At 39.5% G+C, this 25,107-nt stretch overlaps 1 protein-coding gene across 1 annotated transcript in view; it reads left to right on the top strand.

Annotated features, from left to right (window-relative positions):
* Positions 1-25,107, top strand: part of EYS (eyes shut homolog) — a 782,127-nt gene that overhangs the window by 741,581 nt on the left and 15,439 nt on the right. Inside the window, exons 44-46 of the mRNA XM_071548512.1 lie at positions 37-181; positions 12,310-12,484; positions 19,388-19,560. Of these exons, the coding sequence (XP_071404613.1) occupies positions 37-181; positions 12,310-12,484; positions 19,388-19,560 (493 nt within the window). The remainder of the gene's footprint in view (positions 1-36; positions 182-12,309; positions 12,485-19,387; positions 19,561-25,107) is intronic.

The following is a 25,107-nucleotide window of genomic DNA, read 5'->3' as shown; positions in this document are numbered from 1 at the left end:
CCTTTGTTGTAACAAATATAATTGTTTCTTTGGAAGGTGGATGACCAGAAGAATAAAACTGTCACTTCTCCTGGGAGGCTGGTTGGACTCAATGTCTTCAGTCAGTTTTATTTAGGAGGCTATCGTGAGTATACTCCAGAGCTCCTACCAAAGGGACCCAGATTTAAGAATGGCTTTCAAGGTAAAGATTACACCATTTTCAATTCCTTTTAAAACTTGGCTTAGATTGTTTGAGTTGCTTATGAAAGGAAGACATAAAATCTCTGTCTTATCGGAAAGCAACTTAGGATTTCCTTGGCTGAAATTCCAGTGGCTTTTTCATTATTTCCCTACAATAACTGAGAAACATGAGGCAAAAAGAGGCTTTACTGAATATTTTGAATACTTTATGTTTCTGCTAAAAATGGAAGTTTTCCATTATATAATCTCTTCTTATATGTCCTTGTTCTACAGCATCACTTCAAAAGGACTTATTTTCTCTGTGGTAGTTAAGATTCTTTTTCCACTATGACTGGTTGTGCTAGTCTGAGTAATAGCTTTTGTGCTGAAACCTTCTTTCTGACAGGACAGAATGAAATCTGTTGGGTTGGTTTTTTCCTGACATTATGATCTGGGTCTCTAGGGAGGACTTAAGTGATTTCTCTTGGGAGCATTTATCTAACAGATAGTAATTTCTACCTCAAAACTAATATTTGAAGCTTTGTAGAAATCTGAATTGAACTCCTATCAGATCAACAATGAAGCAAAGGATTTGTTCATGATACTTTATTTTCATTCCTTACTTCTGCAGAAACAACATCCTTGATATTTGTGACGTAAACTTCAATTTATTTTGAGCACTGGAAAGCCTTTCAAATGAAAAGAAAACATTTTGCAATAGTGTCTCGGTTTGAGGGGAAAAACCAAAATGTTTTACCCACAAGCAGGGGAGGGGCCTCCTCCACAATAATCACACCACTCTTTATCAAATTTAAGAAAAGGAATTTTAATACAAGAAGGATAACTGCTATATATATATATATATGTAAACAGACTAGTGCAACCCACTTCCCCAACACCATAAGAGAAAAAAAAAAACAACAACAAAACCCAGCAGGTTTTCCTCCGGGAGAAAAGGTTATACTTAAGTGTCCTTGTCACAGCTCGGCTGGCTGCAGAGTGAGTTTCAGTCCCTCTCCAGCGAAACAGACGAGCAGTGGGCTTTCAGATGGACTCAGTCTCTTCCCCCTGTGTTCCCCGTCCAAGAAGCAGAAAGGTACAAGCAACCAGCAGCAAATCCAAGGCAGGCAGCAGCACGGCAGGAAAAGGTGGTCCGAAGTAGGCAGCGGCAAAGACAGCCAGGGAAAAACCCCAGCAGTAACCAGCAGGGCAGCCTGCCTCCTTGGAGCCCCCACTCCCCCGTTCCGCCGAGCCAAGACTGAGGAGAATATCCAAAAAAAAAAAAAAAAAACCAAAAGAGACAAACCTGCCCCCACCCCAGCGATCACAGTTAACTGCTTCTTTTGTTAACCGCTGGCCTGGGCAGTTAAGTGGCAGGGGAGAGAATTTACATAATAATCCCAAACTACAACATTATCCACCCCTAAATTCTCTTCCATGCCGATACTCTACATTAAACTTAAATTTTCTTTCAAATAATTAAGTGTTTACAAATACAGTAATATGAGTCGTTTACCCAGAGATAAGTTCCCCTTGAGGTATACATCGTGTCTCTCCATCTTCCTGCATCACCCACCAGGTGGAACCAGATCCTTGAGCAAAGACAACCCCACGAATGGGTTTGCCTTTGCCTGAGGCGGGGTTGATCCAGACTGTTTTCCCTAGCATACCTCTCAGGTGTATTACAGGGACTTTGTCTCCATCTACAGTGTGAAGGGGTTCTGATTGGGCAGGGCCGGCTCGATTGACAGAGCCTCTAGTGTTGACTAGCCATGTAGCCTTTGCTAAGTGTTGATCCCAGTGTTTGAAAGTCCCTCCACCCAACGCCTTCAAAGTGGTTTTCAACAGTCCATTACACCGCTCAACTTTCCCGGCAGCTGGTGCATGGTAGGGGATATGATACACCCACTCAATGCCATGTTCTCTCGCCCAGGTAGCAACTAAGCTGTTTTTGAAATGAGTTCCATTATCTGACTCAATTCGTTCTGGGGTGCCATGTCGCCACAGCACTTGTTTTTCCAGGCCTAGGATGGTGTTCCGAGCAGTGGCGTGAGGCACTGGGTGTGTCTCCAGCCACCCTGTGGTTGCTTCCACCATGGTGAGCACATAGCGCTTGCCTTGGCGGGTCTGTGGCAGTGTGATGTAGTCAACCTGCCAGGCCTCCCCGTACTTATACTTATCCCAGCGTCCACCATACCACAGGGGCTTCACTCTCTTAGCCTGCTTAATGGCAGCACATGTCTCGCAGTCGTGGATAACCTGAGAGATAATGTCCATGGTTAAATCCACCCCTCGGTCTCGTGCCCATTTATAAGTGGCATCTCTGCCCTGATGGCCCGAGGCATCATGGGCCCATCGAGCCAAGAACAGCTCTCCCTTGTGCTGCCAGTCCAGATCTGTCTGTGATACTTTCACTTGCGCAGCTCGGTCTGCCTGTTGGTTGTTGAGATGTTCCTCATTGGCCCGATTTTTGGGCACGTGTGCGTCTACGTGGCGGACTCTCACAATCAGCTTCTCTACTCGGGTGGCAATATCTTGCCATATATCGGCAGCCCAGATGGGTTTCCCTCTGCGTTTCCAATTGGTTTTCTTCCATCGGTCTAACCATCCCCAGAGAGCATTGGCCACCATCCATGAGTCGGTGTAGAGGTAAAGCTTTGGCCATTTCTCTCGTTCAGCAATGTCCAGGGCCAACTGCACGGCTTTAAGCTCTGCAAACTGACTCGACCCACCTTCTCCTTCAGTAGCTTCTGCAACTTGTCGTGTGGGACTCCATACAGCTGCTTTCCATTTGCGATTAGTCCCTACAATGCGACAGGAGCCATCGGTGAAGAGGGCGTAGCGTATTTCCTCTTTTGGCAATTGATTGTATGGTGGAGCTTCTTCCGCACGTGTCACCTGCTCTTCCTCTTCATCTGCTAGACCAAAATTTTCACCTTCAGGCCAGTTTGTGATGATTTCCAGGATCCCAGGGCGATTTGATTTTCCTATACGGGCGCGCTGTGTAATCAGGGCAATCCACTTGCTCCAGGTAGCATCAGTGGCGTGATGTGTAGAGGCAGCCTGTCCTGACAACATCCACTTCAGCACTGGTAGTCGAGGTGCCAGAAACAGCTGTGCTTCTGTGCCAATCACCTCTGAGGCGGCTTGAACTCCTTCATAGGCGGCTAGGATCTCTTTCTCTGTGGGGGTATAGTTGGCTTCAGATCCTCTGTAGCCTCGGCTCCAGAATCCAAGTGGTCGGCCTCGAGTCTCACCAGGCACCTTCTGCCAAAGGCTCCAAGACAGGCCATTATTCCCGGCAGCGGAGTAGAGCATGTTCTGTATGTCTGGTCCTGTCCTGACTGGTCCAAGGGCTACAGCCTGAGCAATCTCATGCTTAATCTGGTCAAAGGCTTGTTGCTGCTCAGGGCCCCAGTGGAAATCATTCTTCTTACGGGTTACCAAGTAGAGAGGGCTTACGATCTGACTGTATGCTGGGATATGCATCCTCCAGAACCCTATGGCACCCAGGAAGGCTTGTGTTTCCTTTTTGCTGGTGGGTGGAGACATTGCTGTGATCTTATTGATGACTTCTGTTGGAATCTGACGGCGTCCATCCTGCCACTTCACTCCCAGGAACTGGATCTCTTGGGCTGGTCCCTTAACCTTACTCCGTTTGATGGCAAAGCGAGCTCCCAAAAGGATCTGGATGATTTTCTCTCCTTTCTGAAAAACCTCTTCTGCTGTGTCCCCCCACACAATGATGTCATCAATGTATTGCAGGTGTTCTGGAGCCTCACCCTTCTCCAGTGCAGTCTGGATCAGTCCATGACAGATGGTGGGACTGTGTTTCCACCCCTGGGGTAGTCGGTTCCAGGTGTACTGCACGCCCCTCCAGGTAAAAGCAAACTGTGGCCTGCACTCTGGTGCCAGAGGAATGGAGAAGAACGCATTAGCAATGTCAATAGTGGCATACCACTTTGCTGCCCTGGACTCCAGTTCATACTGGAGCTCCAGCATGTCCGGCACAGCGGCACTCAGCGGTAGGGTAACTTCATTCAAGCCACGATAGTCCACAGTCAATCTCCATTCTCCATCAGACTTATGCACAGGCCAGATGGGGCTGTTGAAGGGTGAGTGGGTTTTGCTGACCACCCCTTGGCTCTCCAGTTCACGGATCATCTTATGGATGGGGATCACAGCATCACGGTTCGTTCGGTATTGCCGACGGTGCACTGTCGTGGTGGCAATTGGCACTTGCTGTTCCTCAACTTTCAACAGTCCAACAGCAGAAGGACTTTCTGAGAGACCTGGCAATGAGTTCAATTGTTCAATCCCTTCTGTCTGTACAGTGGCTATTCCAAAAGCCCATCTATGCCCCTTTGGGTCCTTAAAATATCCATTCCTGAGGTAGTCAATGCCCAGGATACATGGGGCGGCTGGACCAGTCACAATGGGGTGTTTCTGCCAATCTCTCCCTGTCAAGCTCACTTCAGCTTCTAGCACAGTCAACTCTTGAGATCCCCCTGTCACCCCAGAAATAGAAATAGTTTCTGAGCCCACATGTCCTGATGGCATTAATGTGCATTGAGCGCCAGTATCAACCAAAGCCTTATACTTTTGTGGGTCTGATGTACCAGGCCATCGAATCCACACAGTCCAATAGACACGGTTGTCCCGTGCCTCTACCTGGCTAGAGGCAGGGCCCCTCTAACACTGATCCTGGTCATAGCGGTCAGAACCTTTTCTCGATGAGTACACCTGGGAGGTGCCCTCCTGTGGGTCAGATTCTTGCCCGTGGGAAACTGGGACTGCACTTACTCTCACTGACCTTCTTCCATTCTCCTTCAGTTCTTGTACTCGGGCTGCAAGGGCACGGGTGGGTTTCCCATCCCACCGTCCCATGTCTTCTCCATGTTTGGCCAGGAAGTACCACATCTCAGTTCGTGAGGTCTGTCCACTTCCTCTGGCTGGGGGGCGTCTGGCTCTGACTTCAGAGGTTCTCATTCGCACTGGTGCCACTTGGAGACTTTCCCTAATTTCCTCTCTGATCGCTTTTACCTCTGCAGGCAGCGTCTTGAGACTCTCAACCAATGTCTCTACAGCAGAAATACGGGCCTGCATTGGGCTGTGGGTCATGCTTTCATATATCCGGAGCTTATTTGCTACTGCGCCCACTGTTTCATGGTTCTCTTCCCTATACATGGATGCCAGGAAATCGGTGTATTCAGCTGGCCCCGAGCGTGAAAGGTCCCACCACATATGTGGTGTGCATCTGACCTTGTCAGGGTCATTATTGGCTTGCCCACCTCTTCCAAAAAGCACGTCCATCATTGCCATCTCCCTCAGACGTAAAATTCCTTCTTCCATCGTCTTCCAAGTCTTCCTAATATGATGTTCCTGCAGGATTTCTCTATAAACAAACTTCTCTCTTACACTCGTTAGAAGTCGTGCCCAGAGTGAAAGGGGCTTTGATTCCCTCACGAACACCTGTTCAATAGCCACGTCCTGGGCCAGAGCCCCCAAAAACCTGGCTTCAGCACCATCCAGTTGTAAGGTTTCACCCATAAGGTCCCAAACTCGGATCAACCAAGTCAGGATGGGCTCACCCGGGTGTCGAGCAATGTCTTTCCGCAAACTACGGAGATTATCAAATGACAATGACTCAGTGATGATCTCAGGCTCTGGGTCTGCTTGCTGTGGAGGTGCAGCAGCCCCCTCATCGTCTGCTGGATGGTCTAATTTGGTCTTATATTTCCTTTTCTGAATAGGGGCAACTTCCATAGGCTTGGCCTGTCCTCCTGGTTTAGCCTCATCCTTTTCTCCCTTCACTGTGGCATCAGGGGTTTTATTCTCTCGCTTTTCCCCCTTCACTGGGCTAGGTTTCTGAATGCATTCTGGAAAAACCCTGGCCCTACCTTCAAACATTCTGTAAGCCGCAGGGATACAACCCTGCAGAAAAACCATAAAGAGCAAGATATCTCTGGCATCCAGGGAGAATTTAAACATCTCAAAAGCTGTTGTAGCAGACTTGAATGGGGAATGGACAAAGGGTTGGGAGAAGAGATTCCCCTTTGTTCCTTCCCAAGGGTCCGTACTATTATCACTGAATCCCCAGAGGTAGCAGCTTAGGTTGCGGCAGGAAAACAGCCTGGAGAGCACCACCCACATGACATCCAAAGGCATCGAATTCATGGCACCATAAATCCAGAGTAAGAACTCAATAATAATTGCAGCTATTTGAGTTTTGCTCATTGATTTGTTGATAAGACTTAAACCTGCCGCTCCTTTTGGCATGAATTTGTACCAACAAAAAGCCAATATATTATACAGGATGGTCCTGATGAACCCTAAGCTCAAGACCCACATGGTGCCACAAAATAGCAGTTATCCTTCTTTGTTTACAAGCCCCACACGTTGGGCGCCAAGAAATGTCTCGGTTTGAGGGGAAAAACCAAAATGTTTTACCCACAAGCAGGGGAGGGGCCTCCTCCACAATAATCACACCACTCTTTATCAAATTTAAGAAAAGGAATTTTAATACAAGAAGGATAACTGCTATATATATATATATGTAAACAGACTAGTGCAACCCACTTCCCCAACACCATAAGAGAAAAAAAAAAACAACAACAAAACCCAGCAGGTTTTCCTCCGGGAGAAAAGGTTATACTTAAGTGTCCTTGTCACAGCCTGGCTGGCTGCAGAGTGAGTTTCAGTCCCTCTCCAGCGAAACAGACGAGCAGTGGGCTTTCAGATGGACTCAGTCTCTTCCCCCTGTGTTCCCCGTCCAAGAAGCAGAAAGGTACGAGCAACCAGCAGCAAATCCAAGGCAGGCAGCAGCACGGCAGGAAAAGGTGGTCCGAAGTAGGCAGCGGCAAAGACAGCCAGGGAAAAACCCCAGCAGTAACCAGCAGGGCAGCCTGCCTCCTTGGAGTCCCCACTCCCCCCTTTCGCCGAGCCAAGACTGAGGAGAATATCCAAAAAAAAAAAAAAAAACCAAAAGAGACAAACCTGCCCCCACCCCAGCGATCACAGTTAACTGCTTCTTTTGTTAACCGCTGGCCTGGGCAGTTAAGTGGCAGGGGAGAGAATTTACATAATAATCCCAAACTACAACAAATAGTAAAACCAAGTTTGAGTTCTTAGTTATAAAACTGGGGGCACATTAATAACCACAACCACAGAAATAAAATTCAGTTTCATACACTACTAGACTCCACTTCCACTAGGACCATCTAACTGCCTATTTTCCAGCCATCATCTTACCTTTTTTTTTTACACAGAAATTTCCTCAAAATCAATTTCATATCCTATAGTCAATTTTTCATTCAGAAAGTCATATTAATTAACATCTCAACAGCTGTCTCTGTCTTTGCAGGTAGTATGGATTGTATAGCTAAACTTTTCATAGCCTCTTAGCAGCTTGCAGGTTGGCATATCATAAAACATAATGTATGTGCAACTATTTTAATGGAGTCAATATTTGTGAAGCACTTCTGGTTTTTTTATAGACATGTTAATGTTAGGGGTGACCAACAGGAATCATTAGTGCTTTACTTTAACCTTCTGAAAGTTGTCCAGGTTCCTCATGTTGCAACTGTGTTGTAATGGCCAAATTTCTATAAATGCAGTATTTCAAAATTTAAAAAAAAATCAAAGTTCATGTACTGTTAGTTACCATACTAGTTATTGATTTTTCTTACCCTTTAAAAAGGAGTATTTACTACAAAATTTTGTCAAATACAGCACATAAACAGTTTTTTCTTTGTCCCCATTCATTCCATGATCCAGTTCCCAGCCGCAGCTTCTCCCTGTTCTCTAGGACATACTAAATTTCAAGGAATCTACACTTCCCTATGACTGATTTCCTATGACATTTTATTATGTAGTCAGCATTTCATTTGTTCTTCTAGCTCAGAAATCTCCCCAGTTTCAGCTCGCAGGATCCTCGGAATTAGAAATAAACCTCCATAGCTCTTCTGCAGAGGGGGAACTGCAATACCACTAACATAAAAGAAAATTCTGAACCATTTTACTTCAGTCAATTTGCAGCTGTAGGGAATTCACAGAAAAACTCTAGAAGTGACAGTCAAGATAAATTTATCCAGCACATAGTTGATTAAACTACTCAGACTTTTGGAAACTGCAGTTGGCTGCTTTTAAATACATGATTTATTAAAACCATTTTGTTTCTAATACCAGAGTGTACCTCTCCTTTTGTAAGCAATCACTATTGAATGAAGAAATATTGAGGCAAACCTTACTGCTGCAGACTAAATGTCCCCAGTGTCAGTGTGCAATAATTTAGAGTTTTTACTCTGTACAGCTACTGTTTTAGACCATTTCCTCCCTTACTTTCATGCCTTTAGCAGTTGTTCAAGTCATTTCTGTGGAAGAGGAGGAAGAAACTGAAAATAAATGTCTCTAATAAGCCGGAACTTCGTAATCAAAAGTTGGGGAATTTTAAATTTAGGAACTTTAGAGATCAGCAGCTACAGAGTCTTTTGGAAGGCTTAAGAATGATTGATGGCTGCATAAGCAATTTACAAAACTTCCTTTAGCCCCTGTGAGATGCTGAAGAAACTAGTAGAGGTACAGTCAGATGAAGCAGCCAACCTCATGTGGAGTTTGAGGCTCGCAGTGCTTCATCTAAATTTGAGGCTCCTTGTGGGTTTAGAGGAACCTTTTGTAAATGGGATACTTTACTTAACTGCTCACCTTTTCTTCATTTCCTATAACAGTGTAATTAAGGGACCTTTGAGAGTTTTTGAGGTGTGAAACAGAGCACAATGTAGCCACTTTGAAAAGTCAGGTGTGAGTTTTAGGGAGCTACAAATCTTGTGGCCAGAGACACTCAGCCTGCTCATTATGGACAATCTGAAATGGGACTATAAAACCAACCGCCTTGTGTTCAAAGGTCTGCACAACTCAACACTATGACTCACACAAAAATGAGTTAGATAATTATTTGGAAAAAGCTGGAAGTTACAGCTGAATTTCAAAACCTCCCATCTCTGAGAGATGCAGAGAAAAATTTGGACATGGACAAATACCCCACTCACAAGCAATCAAAAAAAAACAAGGAAAAAGCAAATTTTAGGATAGGTAATATTTTAGAAATCTGTACATTCAGTACTGCATTCAGATAGATATATAGATAAAATGTTTTCTATTTCTATGAGCTCTCTGATTGCATTTTTGATACATCTTGAAAATGCCTGCTTTGTGTTTTTTTTGTTTGGTTGGTTTTTTGGATTTGGGGTTTTTTTTGGTTTTTGGGTGGTTTTTTTTTCAAATTTGTGCCAAATGTTTACAAGCAGGTAAGGGAGACTAGTGAGAAGTTTTGGAAAAAAATCTTTAAATGATAACAATATATTTGGGGAGGGGGGTGGGGAAAAGAAAAGGTAAAGCTGAGTAATGAAGGCATATTTCTTATGATAATCTCTGAAATTTCCTTAATCTATTCTTAGTGGCTCTTTTGTGGTTTGGGAGCTCTGCTTGACTGGGGTGAAAGCTATAAAATAAATTGACAGGAAAATAAGGTCATTGACAGAAAACTCCAAGTGTGGTCTATAGAGTCCAAAGGCAAAACATTACAAACAAAAAGTAGTATGTCTGGGAGTGCACTGTTTCACTGTCTGATTTCAGTTTAATTGCATAAAACTCTGATCTTCAGAATCCCACCAAGTTTAACTCACAAATTCAGAAACTTCTTTTGAGTTCCTCTTGCAAACTTGGCTCAGTCAGAAAACCTCTCCATTAGTCAGAATAGTTGGCAGGCTCTCATTAAAAGGGGCCCAGAACTGGCAGAGCAAAGGGAATTCAGGTCAGAGAGAAGGCGCATTTGTCAGCTGATCTGTCTGCAGAAGGTTACTACAAAGGCACAAATTCCTCCTCTGACTCTTTTATCTGTATCCCAGTGACTAAGAATTACAAGAAAGGAAAAAATTAAATAAAAGATTCTGTTGAACTTATAAAGCTGGGCCAAAATACTCTTGTACCTATGACTTGCTTTGTTCCAGTGCTCAAGAACTGTTCCTAACCTAAATGGCAGTTAAACTTTGGTTGGTACATTTAAACTAGTCATCAACGCAAATGCCAGTTTATTTTCCATGATGACCTTACCAGTCCCTGGGGACTCACTGTGCTTTCCATTGTTTATACAGAGCTCTGGGCTGCTTTTTCTTAGCACTCCAGCAAGACTCAGGGGAACAGGACATGCTTTATCTTCTACTGATAAACAGAGGAACTATTACCAGGCATTACATGGCCTAAAAAAAAACCCATTAAAAAGGAAAGTAGCAATACTACAAAGATTGCAAATAATCATCAAACTAGGTTATAGTTTATTATGATTTTCTGAATTACCAATTATGTGTCAATATAGACATAACTACAAATTCTGTGTAATATGGAAAAAGCCTGTCTAAGAAAACTACTTTTAATAACATTGTTTAAACTGTGGTTAAAATAGTTATCTTGCTACAGATATTATATTTTGCTCAAAACAAATTATGACTATAAAAAAATATTTGATATTCATCAGATCTATCAGGTGAAAGTCTTTTTCAGTGAGTCATGCAAAAACTCATATTAAGTGGTGTTTTAAAAAACAGCATAATAATTACTTATAATCTTCATTTCCCTGCTTTTAATATTAAGCAAAGAGCCTCTGGCAAATACTGCTGCATAACTACTTTCCTCATGATTTCAGGCACAGTGGGAATTCACTGTATCTCAACAAAATTGTATATAACAGGTTTAGAAATGTATGAGCATTTCCAAATACATTACTATACTAGCTTAACTAAAGTAGTTTAAAACCTGATTTTAGTTCGGAATTGTATATATATTTATGTATACATCTGGATGGCATATCAAAAGTGCTTAAGGATACCTTTAAATGTGACTTTACATCACTTGGATGCTTGTATATTTTGAAAAGCTATTTAGTATTTGATCCACACAGATATACTATATTGCATCATCTTCACTTTTTCAGTATATCAATTAGCATATAGATCCATAAACATGATTCAGAAATACTGATGAATTACGTTAGACCTATAAGGATAAACATACTGTCATGCCACTAGGAGGAGCAAAGACTCCCGAAAGGGGCAGTCCCTAGAAAGGCCGCAGGCTAAGCAGGAGCTGTCTGGAAGTAGCAAATAGGGAAACTCTCTGCTTCACTCTGAAGCTTTAGCTTCTCATTTCACTTGGGGTGCCAATGTATTATCAAATTAAAAGACTATCGAGCACAGCCCCAGGCACTGGCACTCAATCATCTTTAAAAATAAATTATTACAGTAGTCCCTGATAAATATTTTGTCTGTGACACATTTTTCTAAACAATTCTTTGATGTATTTAGGGACTTAACATAATCTATGGATCATTTCCCATCAGTAGTCTGGATGCAGCTATACTGTTCTGGAAAGTAATAAAAGTTTGGTAACAAAATTGTGACTGCATCAGGTCAATTGCCCACAGGACCAAGTAACAGGCCCTGGAAGCATTTATCTTACTAGTGTATGTTAAATTTATTAATTATTTTCTGAGATTAAGGGCCTGAAGGAGCAGACTACATCTGCTTTTAAATGTGGTCATGTGTGGCATAATCTACATGTACCAGTGACTGAAGCATTCACTTAAGGGTCATTACCTGAAGGGGTCCTTTTCAGCCTATGGAAATTCAAGTACACATTCTTTGCTTTCATTGTATTATTTGGCGCTGTCTGAATTCTGTTACGTTTTTTATTAAGCAGGCTTCTTGGTGTCTGGGGTTTTTTTCTGTTTGGTTTTTGGGTGATTTGTGGCATTTTGGGGGTTTTGTGATTGCTTTTATCTGATATAGATGCATTCCTGTAAGAGTGTAAACACAAAATTTCACTGAGTCACTGACTTTGTATTCTGTCTATTCCTTAAGAAGTTACTCTATTGTTTTACCTACCATTAAATGAAGGAATTTCCAATCATACTCATCTGTCTGGACAGAAAGTAGCCAGCCTGTCTTTATCTTCCGCAAGTGGTATGGTTGGCCATTCACTGAAGACATTCTGGTAGAACCCGTGCACTGGAGGTGGACACTGTCTTGTTGTTTGGGTTTTTTTTTACTTCCTATGTCTGTTTTAAACTTCATTTATTTTCTTCTTTCTACTTTTGAGGTTGCATTTTTGATGTTCAAGTTCGCACTAGCATCAATCAAAGATTTAAATCACCAGGAACCCCAGAAGGACACCCCAATTCTGGTCGCAGTGTTGGACAATGTAAAGATTCCCCATGCAATTTAATAAAATGCAGAAATGGTGGGAAGTGCATAGAAAGTGGCTCTACTGTTTAGTAAGTATATATATTTAATTTTTTTAAAGTGCAGCATAGATTGATCTCTAAGCTAATAACTATGGTAGTGTGTTGATAATAGAAGGATCCTAAAAGAGAGAAAGAAGGAAAAGAAGGAAAAGAAGGAAGGAAGGAAGGAAGGAAGGAAGGAAGGAAGGAAGGAAGGAAGGAAGGAAGGAAGGAAGGAAGGAAGGAAGGAAGGAAGGAAGGAAGGAAGGAAGGAAGGAAGGAAGGAAGGAAGGAAGGAAGGAAGGAAGGAAGGAAGGAAGGAAGGAAGGAAGGAAGGAAGGAAGGAAGGAAGGAAGGAAGGAAGGAAGGAAGGAAGGAAGGAAGGAAGGAAGGAAGGAAGGAAGGAAGGAAGGAAGGAAGGAAGGAAGGAAGGAAGGAAGGAAGGAAGGAAGGAAGGAAGGAAGGAAGGAAGGAAGGAAGGAAGGAAGGAAGGAAGGAAGGAAGGAAGGAAGGAAGGAAGGAAGGAAGGAAGGAAGGAAGGAAGGAAGGAAGGAAGGAAGGAAGGAAGGAAGGAAGGAAGGAAGGAAGGAAGGAAGGAAGGAAGGAAGGAAGGAAGGAAGGAAGGAAGGAAGGAAGGAAGGAAGGAAGGAAGGAAGGAAGGAAGGAAGGAAGGAAGGAAGGAAGGAAGGAAGGAAGGAAGGAAGGAAGGAAGGAAGGAAGGAAGGAAGGAAGGAAGGAAGGAAGAAAGGAAGAAAGGAAGAAAGGAAGAAAGAAAGAAAGAAAACTGGTGAAGGTTCATTCAGTTAGACAAATGACAATATTAAAATTATGTTAGTACCATTTCTGGGGAATTTTTAAAAGAAATTCCATGGACTGGTTCTGTTCCAACGAAGTCACTGACAATCCAGACTTACTATGAAATGCATGGGAAGAACTAAATGTGTGACATTTTTTAAAAACTGAGCAGCCAATGTACTGGAGAAGTAGCGAAGAGAGCTTGACTGTCTTAATGTCTGAATGTGGTTGATGGGGCAAAAATAAGTGACTTCTGTTGCCTGAAAATTACTGTTTTCATCTCCGTTCTGGAGTAAAACACTGACTGTTCAACATCAGAAAGTTCTGAGCCAATTAAAATCTGTAGGAGCTTCCAGCATGGTTTGAACTATGTCAGTTCATCATATAAGCTGTTCACCTGGCTGATCTATGGAATAATAGATGGTAGCAATGGCAGCTTTCCCAGAAGACAAGTCTATGGTCTTTCCTGCCTTGTCAGTAAATATGGATAAATCTGAGTGTCCAGGCTGTAAGGAATAGAAGAACGAACTACATTTGCAGTTCCAAATTGCTGTTGTGTTTCAACACTTCCATTGTAATAAATCTTGTTTTCAAATACTTTGTAAGGCAGCTGTAAAACCTTTGCTGATGAGCATTTTTTATTTTAGAAGTATCTACCAAGATTAATTATCCTTGCTTCCCCTCCTGTGCTTTCACATGTGTTCATTTATTTACACACATTTGGAACAGTATTTTAGATAGAGAAATGTGCTGATTTAAAACTTCTGAAGATACTGACTGAAAACACTGCAGACAGCAAGACAGATTAGAATGAAAAAACAGGCTTCACACTATGGAGCCCCTGTGTATGATGCTTCTTAAAACAACAAAGACCCGTCCTCCTGTGTGCTACCAAAAAAAAAAAAAGTTTGCACACCTGTCAAGATGAAAACAATCTACTAACTCTGTATTGGAGAGAGAATTATATGGTAATTGGTTTTGCTGAGACAATCTTCACCTGTAAGAAAACCAATACAAAATTAGTGCTTCTAAAGCTAGTAAGACTGTACTGAAATTTGGAAAATTGACCTTGAGATTCAACATACAGCTCCCTCCCCATTCCCCTTATGAGCATATTTATATTCTCTTAAATATAATAGTAAAGGAAATGCTTTGAAAGATATAATTTGGGATTGCTTTCCAATTTTTGCATTATAGATGTCCCAGTTGTTGCACTTTGCGGGATCCTCCCATAGCTGTTAAACCCTTGACATTCAGAGTCTTTGATCTTTCTAAGGAACAAGAAAGGATAATGGCCCTCTTCCCACTTATGAGCAAATTAGAGGAGATAAAAAAACAGAATTGCAAGAAAAAAAACATAAATGTGGGCTGAAACATGCCACTCCCATTCACCCACCTAAATCCTTGCTTCAGCAACCTACCCACCACCCACCCACATGAAATCACCTTGATGTCTGTAAGGTACACAGAACAACCAACAGCAGCATCTCGAGAACATTTGGAAAGCAGGTGGCAGGTAGAGTGGCAGCTGGCAACATGAAAACATTGCTACCTTGGTATTATAGGCAAAGTTCTTTTTCACCATTACAGTTTCATAATATGTACTCCAGATCAGTTTAGAGATTGTTCTAAAATTTGTGGGCATTGGGAGGTTGTAATTTGTTTTTTTCTAGGTTTTGTTTGTTAGTTTGTTTGTGTTTATCTAACTTGTAGTGACCTACTACTGAAATATATTTCCTGATATTTCAGGACAGCTAGGCCTTCTCACACTATGTATATGTGCATGCATGTACCAGTATGGTCACTTTTTCCTCTCACAAAACCCCCCCAAAATATTGCCAAAGAGGGGTGGATGTAGCTTACATACAATTTCTATCAATGTATAATAGCTGTCAATACTGTTTCACATTTTCTCAGAGGGCACTTCCTTCTGTTTTCAAATCATCTGTGTTCCTTTGAAGAGCAGAGTCCTTGAGGAAACTGAATTTTTGTTCAAATATTTTTTCCTCCTGAAATGAGGTTTCTCCAGAGGTTTTTGTTGCTGTTTTGAGCTATTTTTATGTCTTGCTTTCACCACCCTGCCAGAAAGTGTGCAATGCTGTTAAGCTGTAGATTCAGTTGCTATAGGGTTAATGCTTTGATTTAAATAAAAACAGAAATAAACAGCATTAAACTTTACATTCTGGCCAGCAACAGAGCACAATTGCTATGTTTTAATAAAATAAAGGGGAAATATTTGAATAATAAAATGAATAATCTGATGTTCAAGGGAAAATAATATCCCCTGTAATTTTATTTATGGCACAGAACCATAGAAGATAGAAAATTACATATAACAAAATTATCTGTGATGTGTAATGGCTATTGCCTGCTGCTGAAGTAAGAGAAAAATTATGTCTTGTGTCCACTTTGAGCAGAACATCAGACATAATGGACAGGATTCAGTTTTATGAATGTAACCACATCATGTCGCTTTCGATACCCTTGGGCAGATTATTCGGCCATCAGATGATGCTTCAGAAGAGCTTGGGATCTGCATAAGTCTTCTGTCATATCTCCAAGCCTCATGTGGATTTCTCAGTACTCTATAGCTTTCAAACAGTGCTAGCCACTCAGGTTTAGGAATTAAATCATCCCTTATGTGGTAGAGCAACATCCCATAAAATGGGCTGCTATAGTCTCATTATGAGGCTAGATTCAATTAGAACAAGTTTTCATTGCAAGGACATACTCTTGTAGTTTGCAAGGGAAAAGATGTTTAGTTACTCAACTGTTGTGGTTTAGAACAATACAAATTTCTATTTTGGGGCGTGAATTTGCTGTCTAAAAATTCCATTCCATGGTTCTCTTTGTTTAAATACAGTTAATCCTCTTCTAATCTCCGGTTTTACCTTCTAGCCTAAAAATGGACTGGTTTTTGTTAATACTTTATTTTTCCTCTGTGTGAATTTGAAACCACTCTTACTTAGGGATCTACTCTCTTGCCCATCATCTTTCAGTTCCAAACCAGTACAAATTTAAGAACTATGTCCAGAAATCTCCAGTAGTTTGGGTAGACTGATGTGGCCAATACACGGCAATACGAATTTGAAATGCCATGCAATACCTGAGATAACTATATGATGTTGAGAAATGTGTCAGTTTCCTCTAGTGATTGGAGGACATATGAGATACCCTAGGGAGTTTCAGATGGCAGTAAACATCCCTGATTTCAGTTGGTTTAACTAATTAGATAAATTAATTAAGCCTCTGATCTCTATTGACTAACTGCCCAGCTTACACACAGACTCCTAAATTCAGGTGTCAGAATGTGCAGAAATGAACTCTTCTTTATTTGTTTGATTTGACACCACATTTGCATAACTATAGGAAGTTTTTTAGCATTGAGAATGATATTTTAAACATATTTTCTATATTTAATGTAAGAATACTTTTTGTTTAGTTTAGGAAACCACACTCGATTAAGGAAACTTTCCAATTCTTCACAGATCCATTAGGACTTTTAGTTATTTCCCTATAAGGTTCAGAAAATACTTCTGGTTTGATTAAGATTTTGTGTAGTAATACACAGATATATGTATTTCTTACATAGTTTGTAAAATAAGATTATTTTTCTTTTTTTTTTTTTATGTAGCCTGAATTTTTATATAAAAAAGTTTGTGTTTTGATCCATAATCAACAGTGGCATACACTTATTGTCCTTACTTATGTAGAAACTGTGTTACTTGTTGAGAGCTAATTTTTACTTTGGTAAGGGACCTTGAACTTGGAAAACCATTCTTTGAATACTGCATGACACTGTTAAGAATTTGACAAGAAAACATTAAATTAAGCCATCCTTGAACTTCTTAAATACAAGTATTTCATAACTTGAAGTGGTATCTGAAATTTCCAGAAGTAAAAGCACACTTCTTTTTTATTTCTCTGGGATCTGCAAATTAGAGACTCTTGTTTCCTGAACTGGCTGACTGCTATGCACATGCTGTGAAGTACAGCCTACCAAGTGCTTTCCAAAACTAGAGGATTCAATTATCCAGTTTGTTCTCAGACACACTAGCAAAGTTGTATATGACTTTCCAGGCTTTCAATCCTTTCCCACCTATCCTTTTGCTTTAGAAAAAAATAAGAGACATTTCAGTAGTTGTTCTTGAGAAATTGGAGTACAGAAGAATTTTGTTCTTCAAAAAGCCTGAAAATAGAATTTTGCACTGACATTTAGGTCCTGAGACACATAAGCTTAGAGTATCTCCAGCTGAGCTAAGCATGAAAGATGCCATCACAGCTAATGGAGGTCCCTTCCAACTCAGAGTATTCTGTGATTTTAAATGAGTCTTTAAACCCTGAGAGTCAAGGCACTAGTTATGTTGCAAGCTATTAGGTTCTCCTGGTCTGGAAAAACAACAAGCAACCATAAACAAAAAGATATAAACTAGACTAGCGTGGTAGGCTACATGATGGAAAGGATTTGAGAGGCTGACTCTTCTCATATCTCTCTAAAGATCAGGAAACTTCAGATCTTAACTTCTCAACACCAGTTCAATTTGCTTAGGAGTCTTACTAAGTTTCATTTGCTCCTAGACCATTGCCACTGTAGACCAGCACACATATTCAGCTCTGTGCAAATAATTTTCAACTCATCTAAAAGCTTTTGTTAGGTCATGAAAGACAAGAATTAAAATACATTTAAACAGACATATGCAGAACACAAGTAAGGGATAGGGGAAGAACCCTCAGGTATGTTGCCCAAGAGCAGTAGCTTCAGCTCCAAGCACTCTGTCTCACAGTGCAAGAAAGGGACATTGCTGTTTGTACTCAGGGAGGAAAATTATTTCCCCTTCTCAGTCGCTTTCATGCATCAAAGCATAACATTTATAGCTGAGACAGAACACATTCTGATGCTGACTTTGATGAATTGAGGTGCTTTTGCAGGGTCCTGTCCTCTTTTGCCCTTCATTCCAAATAGCTGTTTATCACTCTGAAGAGTTTATTCGCTGTGTTTTGTTTACATGTTTTCTGATCTGAAGGTTTGGTGAAATAGCAGTTTCACAGGCTCCTCATTATGTTTTACCCAGAAACAGGGGGCTGATTAATGGAGGAAATGTAGCTCAGTGAGTTCAAAGAAAAAAACAAGATTTTACACATAGAAAAAAATCCCCCTCAAATATGGGATAAGAATCAATCAAAATATATGAGGTTTCATTCTTAGGCTTGAGAGAGAAAGCTTCAAGAAAAAAAATCCATAAATGCTTTTATTCAGGGGAATAATACAATGAAGTGCTACTAAATTCTAAAATACAAATAGGTCTAACATCGTATTTCATTTTACCTCTTTAGTAAGGATGGCATTTTTAACTGCCAACTGTATTTTGTATTTAAAAATTCCTATAAAATTCATGGTATTTTTAAATTTAGAGGTTAGTGTGATTTTTTGTTTGTATTTGTTTGTTTGTTTGTTTGTTTCCCTGACCTGGACATAAAAAGTAGCAGACAATAACAAGATCAAAGATGCAGTCAGTTTAGAAAATTTGTTTACAGTATAGATGTAAAATTATAGATACATGAAACTCAGATTTCCCTTTCTTTCATGGCCAGATCCACTATCATCTTCTCCTCTTTCCAAATGCTTCAACAAAACTACCTCTGATACGCCAGTCATAAGAAGTTAGCAAATTAATAATGACTAAGTAAAAAGCAGTTGCTGGCAGACTCCTGTTACTAGCTCAAGTTTCAAACTCTTAGCAATTCCGTTATGCTAACATTTCTTTTTATTTTTATGGCTGCTCTTTGCTGTTTACCTTTCCCCTTCAATGTCCACTTTAACTCCTCCTAAAGCTAAGAGCTTTGGGAGTTATTTGTAGAGCAAAACATAAAAAAGCTACAAGTCTCTCTTTTTTTTTTTTTTAACAGATGCCAATATTGCAATCTTAAGGTTAAAAATAAAATGTTCCCATTAAGTACAGTTTTATTTTATAATAAAATGAACATACAAAAAAATTAAATGAGGAACTTGGTTACTACCATTTTCTGTAAATCAGTTTAGATCAGATTATTAAAGACAGGTATACAAACTTGAAAATCTTGATTAGATTGCTAATGGCATGTTGATTTCTTTTGATAATAATGTTGCATTCTTTCCTTTCCCTTACTTACCCTCTCTAGCTGTGACTGCCTCACTGGATGGAAAGGTGCATTTTGCACAGAAAGAGTGTCAGTATGTGAACCTGAGCATGATCCTCCACATCTGTGTAAGCAGGGTGGTACCTGTGTGCCACTGCCTAATGGCTACACATGTCACTGTCCTCTTGGAACAACTGGTACCTACTGTGAACAAGGTATGTCAAATGGATAGTACATTCTAAGTACAGTTATGTGATAATGTACATGCATATAACCACAGTGTTTTGCAACGTATCAATTAAACGTGACACAGAGACCAAAGTACAAAAATAGATTTTATTTATAGAAACTGATGCTCCTTTCTGTTAAAGAAATAATTTAAAGCAGTAACTTCTTAGATACTGTTTTGTTATTCTGCTTATTTTTAGCACCATTTATTCCCTCCATTTTTTCAAATCATTCATCCGTATTCACAGGCAGCATGGACATGATTTTTCAGGAGGGGATTTTTCAAGGGGGACAGAAAGCATTGCAGAGAAATGTTATAATGCTTAGTTTAATTCCCAAGCTCACTATAATAAAGTATGATGAGAAATACACCTGAGATTTCAGTAGTACCGGAGAAGGGGGAAGCATCTGGGACCTTATCTATTTTCTGCTGACGCTAATAGAGGGGTTGCTGTTGACTTCACTGGCTGTTAGGTAGGGATTCACTGATAATGATGATAAAAGATGCCAACATCACTGTAAAATTCTTCTAGTGACTATTCTTCCTGGCTTGCTTTCAAAATGTCACCCTCAAAATGTGTCCTCAGTTTGCAGGTTATGCATTTCTTACCCTTACGTATAGGAATTCTTTGTCTGTTTTTTGCTCTGAGTTTGATCAAATGAATATTCAACAATGTGGATACACATGTACTACAAGCTCAGAGTCTTTTCCTGTAAGTGGCCGAACTGTGCTCTGAGTGTAAAGAAATGTACAGTTTGCACCCTCTATTTTACTGCTCTTTGATTCATGTTAATATTGCACAAGCTTATGTTTTTTTCTTTGAGAAGTTTTCTGTACAACTTCTGGAGAACTTCAATAATTGTTAAACAGCTCCCTTTCCAAACTGCCTGTCAAGGTCCAGCCTCCCTTGTTGTGCAAGTTGCAAGCACAAAATTGACATGCTGAACTGCATTCAACCCAATTTGCAGTCCTTGCCATATAGATGGATAGTTTCAAAATTCCATTACACTTAGAATGAAAAAGAATATAGGTTCTGGAAAGTCGCTATTAAATTCCTTATTCCATATAAGAATGTGCTTGCTTTATTGCCTCTGCTGCAACAGCTGTTCAAGGCTCTTTCTATGAACTTTTCAACTTTGAATTTTCATTTCAAGTGAGGTTTTCAAAAGTAAGGCCATCTGGATTCAGGATACTGATCACCAGGACATGCACTACACATAAAGCAGGTAATTAATCAGGTAAACTCTCCTGGGTTCTGGTTTCATAATAGATTTGGATCGTCTTATGATGGGTACTATTGTCAGTACAAATAGCTTATATCTGAGCAACAGAAAATTGTGTTTCTTGTAGATTGTCTTCCTTTTAGTAATTCCTCCACCTGGTAAACACATTAGAGTGTCCCTCTCTGTTTTATTTAAAAGACTATTTCTTTTTATTAAGAGGTATTGTGGATCCTGACCAAACTCTTTGCCCTGTATTTCACCTCACTCTGGCAGAATAACGAATTATCATGAGATTTTTCAAAGAGCAGTTTGCACTTTTAGTGGCTGGCAAACTGCTAAAAACAGCTGCTTATCAAGATTGCATATCTTATCTCTGGATTAATAGTGGTTATTGAAGCCAAAAGAAAAAGAGAGAGCACAACGAACAGCCCAAGGAACCAGGAGAAAACAAAGGGTAATTAAATGAAGAAGACTAATGAATGTGCAAGAAAAAAGGAAAAAAGTGTGAGAAAAAGACAGAAGAGATTTATGAGGGGAAAAAAAGGAAAAAAAAAAAAAAAGAAAGCAGAGTTGAATAACAAAGAGAAAGAACAAACAGGGCTTCACCAAATAATAGCAACTGATAAATACAATATGATGGTATGGATTGCACAGGAACAAGTCAGGTGAAGTGAGTAAATTGGGCATTATGGGTACAATCACAATAATACAGAAGAGTACTCTAAACAGAAATATTAAGGGTACTTAGACATAAACTGGCAACAATTAAACCCTACCATGCCTAGAAAATACTAAAAATATTCAAGGTTCTTTATGAACTATGTATGTGAGACATAAGAGGTGAAAACATATGTGCAGATGAAGATGAAACTGTTCTTAACTGTGATATGTCCTGCTTAGAGCATCAGCTTAAACCACCAAGAACGCAATGACTGTCAGCACAGAGATATGGTACATTATGGTTAAACTTTAGATGTCTGAGCTGCACTAACAAGAAGCATTTAGTAGTTGGAAAACTAAGTTAGAACCAGATTAAGCCCAGGGTGTTCAAAATCAGTTAAATAACATAGTTTTCATAACACATATGGCCTGAAATTCACAGTGCTTACTTGATTATCTTACAATTATCATTGCCAAAATGTAAATATTGAGCAATAGTCTCAGGAGGTTGCAGTAAGATGTGTATTAAATAATGTATTTTGGAGGAAATTAGAAGAAATCAACCCACTTGATGAAGACAAGGTACAGTTTCAACTACTCTGCATTTCCTATTGTCTGTACACAACTAACAAATATCCAGCAAGTAATACTCAGGTATTTTGTAGTCTGAAACACAGAAAGGAAATATTTCACTGTATATTTCAACCTGCCAAAGCAAGTACCAGGTCTTGCTTTTCTAGGAGAAAGAAGTTTAGCAGGTAGACAGCACACCAGGAGAAAGATGTCTGTGAAATTTAAGACCAGCTTTGGAAAGACAACCATCCATAAGGAGCACTAGGAAAAGAGGAGAGGGCTATAAATCAGATCTGAATGGGTCCAAGAAACAAAGCCTTGTCAGGCAAGGTAGAGTAATACATCTATTTAAGAATAACCTAAAGCTCCACTTCTGGGGTGTGCTGTATTATACAAACACATTAACGCTTGTAAGACAGGATGCTTCGTCAAGAGTGTTAGGTTTCTAAAGGTAACAGTGATGTAAAGAAACAAAATACTAATTCATACTTTCAGAAATAAAAGTGGTTGTAATGAAATGGGAAGGAAATGGAAGATTACTGCAGAAGTCTTTTTTATTTAGTGTCAACTTTGCCATTTGGACTCAAACCACTTCGAAGACTGTTCACGACACATGAAACAGCAAAGAATGCTGTTTCACTAGTTTGAAAAGATCACAGCTATGACAGTAACACAGCAAAGCCAGCCCAGCTCCTGAAGTGCACTCCCATACTCACAAAGATTAGGAATATGGGAGCAGAAGTTTATTCTAGGGTCTTTTAAAAAGTAGTTATTTTTTCCACGACACCAAAATGTGATGTTAATAAAACCTTTTGTTCATTTGACTTAAAGTTTGCAAGTGACATACAAGACAACTCTAAATTGTCCTCTGAGTAAGAAGTGAAGCCTCAGCCTGGAGCACCATATGATTCAATTATTTCATTAACACACAATGTTCAAAACCAACAAGAGGTTCCAGTTCCTGGTACTTTGTCTGGGGACTCCTCTGCATGGCTTTGCATGCCAAATTCCAGCTTATTCCATTTGTGCCAATGAATACCTTTGTACTTAGACCTCTCAAAGGGTTTCAGAAGAGGGAGAAGTCTCTAAGGATCCAGTTGTTTCTGTTCTCCTACAAGTACATATCAGATCTATTGGCTCCAGTGTGACTACTATTGAGAGAAACAGTGGCCAGGATAAATGGATGATTCTTCCTGAGGAGGAAGCAACAGTCTAAAACTCTTTTGCTGATTTGCAGGGCATTGTTAACATATATGTGAAGATAATATATTTCTTACAATTAGTAATTATTAAGAAATATGAACATTAAAGATACAGATGTTACCCATAATGCCTGTCTGCAATTATATTTTAATTCCTACTAAATTCTATCTTAGCAGCTTATTCCTCTCATAAGAACAGTGTCCCTGTGCGAGGGGAGTAATCCTGTCTCCAGCAGTGGCCCAGAATGTTGGTTTAAAGAAAAAATTAACACAGCAACTATATCCAACATCTCCTTGAGGCATTCTTCTAGTATCCAAACACTTGTGGCTTATCTTTTCTTTTTCTTCTTCTTCTTTTTTTTTCATCTTTCTTGCCATTTATTTTAATGGAATTAAATGAAGACTCTCATCTTGGCATAAACAATATCACTAAAGGTCATGAAAAACTTGAGCAAAATTAAATTTGCAGTCAATCAAGTTCCTCTGACATTCCATTAAGCATTGACATGTATTTACACATAAGATAGATTTTCTCTAGGTACTAAGCATATTTATTTCCTAGATAATTTTAGAGGAATTAAGAAAACCTACAATATCCAATTAGTTAATTGGGAGATACCAGAGACCGGATAATGTTCTCATTTAAGGGGACAGCAGTGTAATATTTGAATGATTCTATAGATGGCACTATTGGAGAAGACTTGGCAGTGGCAAAAATAAACACGGTTTTCATCAAAATATTTCTATACATTTTAAATTATTCAACAGTTTTCTTTAGCAAGATTAGTTTTGTGCCATATGCGTTCATAAAATCTATTAAAATAATTTTTCCTGAATTCAAGGCATGATAATAGAATGCTCCTGCCTTTTACACAAAGAAACAAGTAAACAATAAGCAGATTTCAACTATATACTAGTCTCCGAATTCCATAGCTACAAATACTGCCTGTCAACATACAGCCCTTGAAGAACTGAAAGCAAATGTAAAGAGCTTTTCATTGTTCTGTCCTTGGTACTTGTCAAGCTGTAAAGCCATTTCCTTGATGAACAAATGGCAAACAATTTTCTTGGGCCATGTTTATCAGTTCTGGTCAACTTTCTAGATACTATTCTGACGTCAAACTCCATTGTTCTGATACAAAAATACAGCAATTTTTTTGATAATACCTCATAAACTGACAGAAAAGAACAAAAAGTAATGACAATTCTGGAAATATTTAATCCATCTTCATAATCATGTGAATGAATAAAAAATGGAAACCTGACTTTTGAAATAATTTTTACTATAAACATCTTTTTCTTTCTACATAGTCTAGAATGTTACTTGATATATTTTGACTGCTATTGTAAGACAAAATAATTCACAATATGATTTAGCTCAAGACTTGACAAGACACCTTATATACACACACTGAAGCACACAAGTATGTGTTGGGTTTATCTGACAACGTAGTTAGATTTGCATGAACTATTTCATAGCTATTATTTGAAAACTCGTGTTTTACTTTTAACCATTTAAAGGACAACTGTAGGCAGTTATTAACATGCTGTTCTGAGTCACAGTGACTACTTCCTTATGGCAACATAAGAAAATTTTGAAATAGTAGCTACAGCAGTTCTATCCTATAAGGATAAAATATGTTGTTTAAGTTTTACCTAAAAAGCTATATCAGCTTTCAAGTTTGTTAAGAACAGTCCAGTAAAGTAATAGTTATGATAGGCATAAGGAAACATGCATCTGTAGTATTTATCTGTGTAATTTAAGAGGCCAAGTAAAATAAAGTGAGTTACCTACTTAAATACATCATATATAAACTCAAATGGAAGTCATGTATGACACAATGAAGGAATTGATAATACTCTCCATACCAGGTC

This window comes from Pithys albifrons, chromosome 2 (genome assembly GCF_047495875.1).
Source record: "Pithys albifrons albifrons isolate INPA30051 chromosome 2, PitAlb_v1, whole genome shotgun sequence".
Classification (NCBI taxonomy): domain Eukaryota; kingdom Metazoa; phylum Chordata; class Aves; order Passeriformes; family Thamnophilidae; genus Pithys; species Pithys albifrons.
Note: the sequence above shows the minus strand (reverse complement) of the source record. Positions and strands in the feature narration are given on the sequence as shown.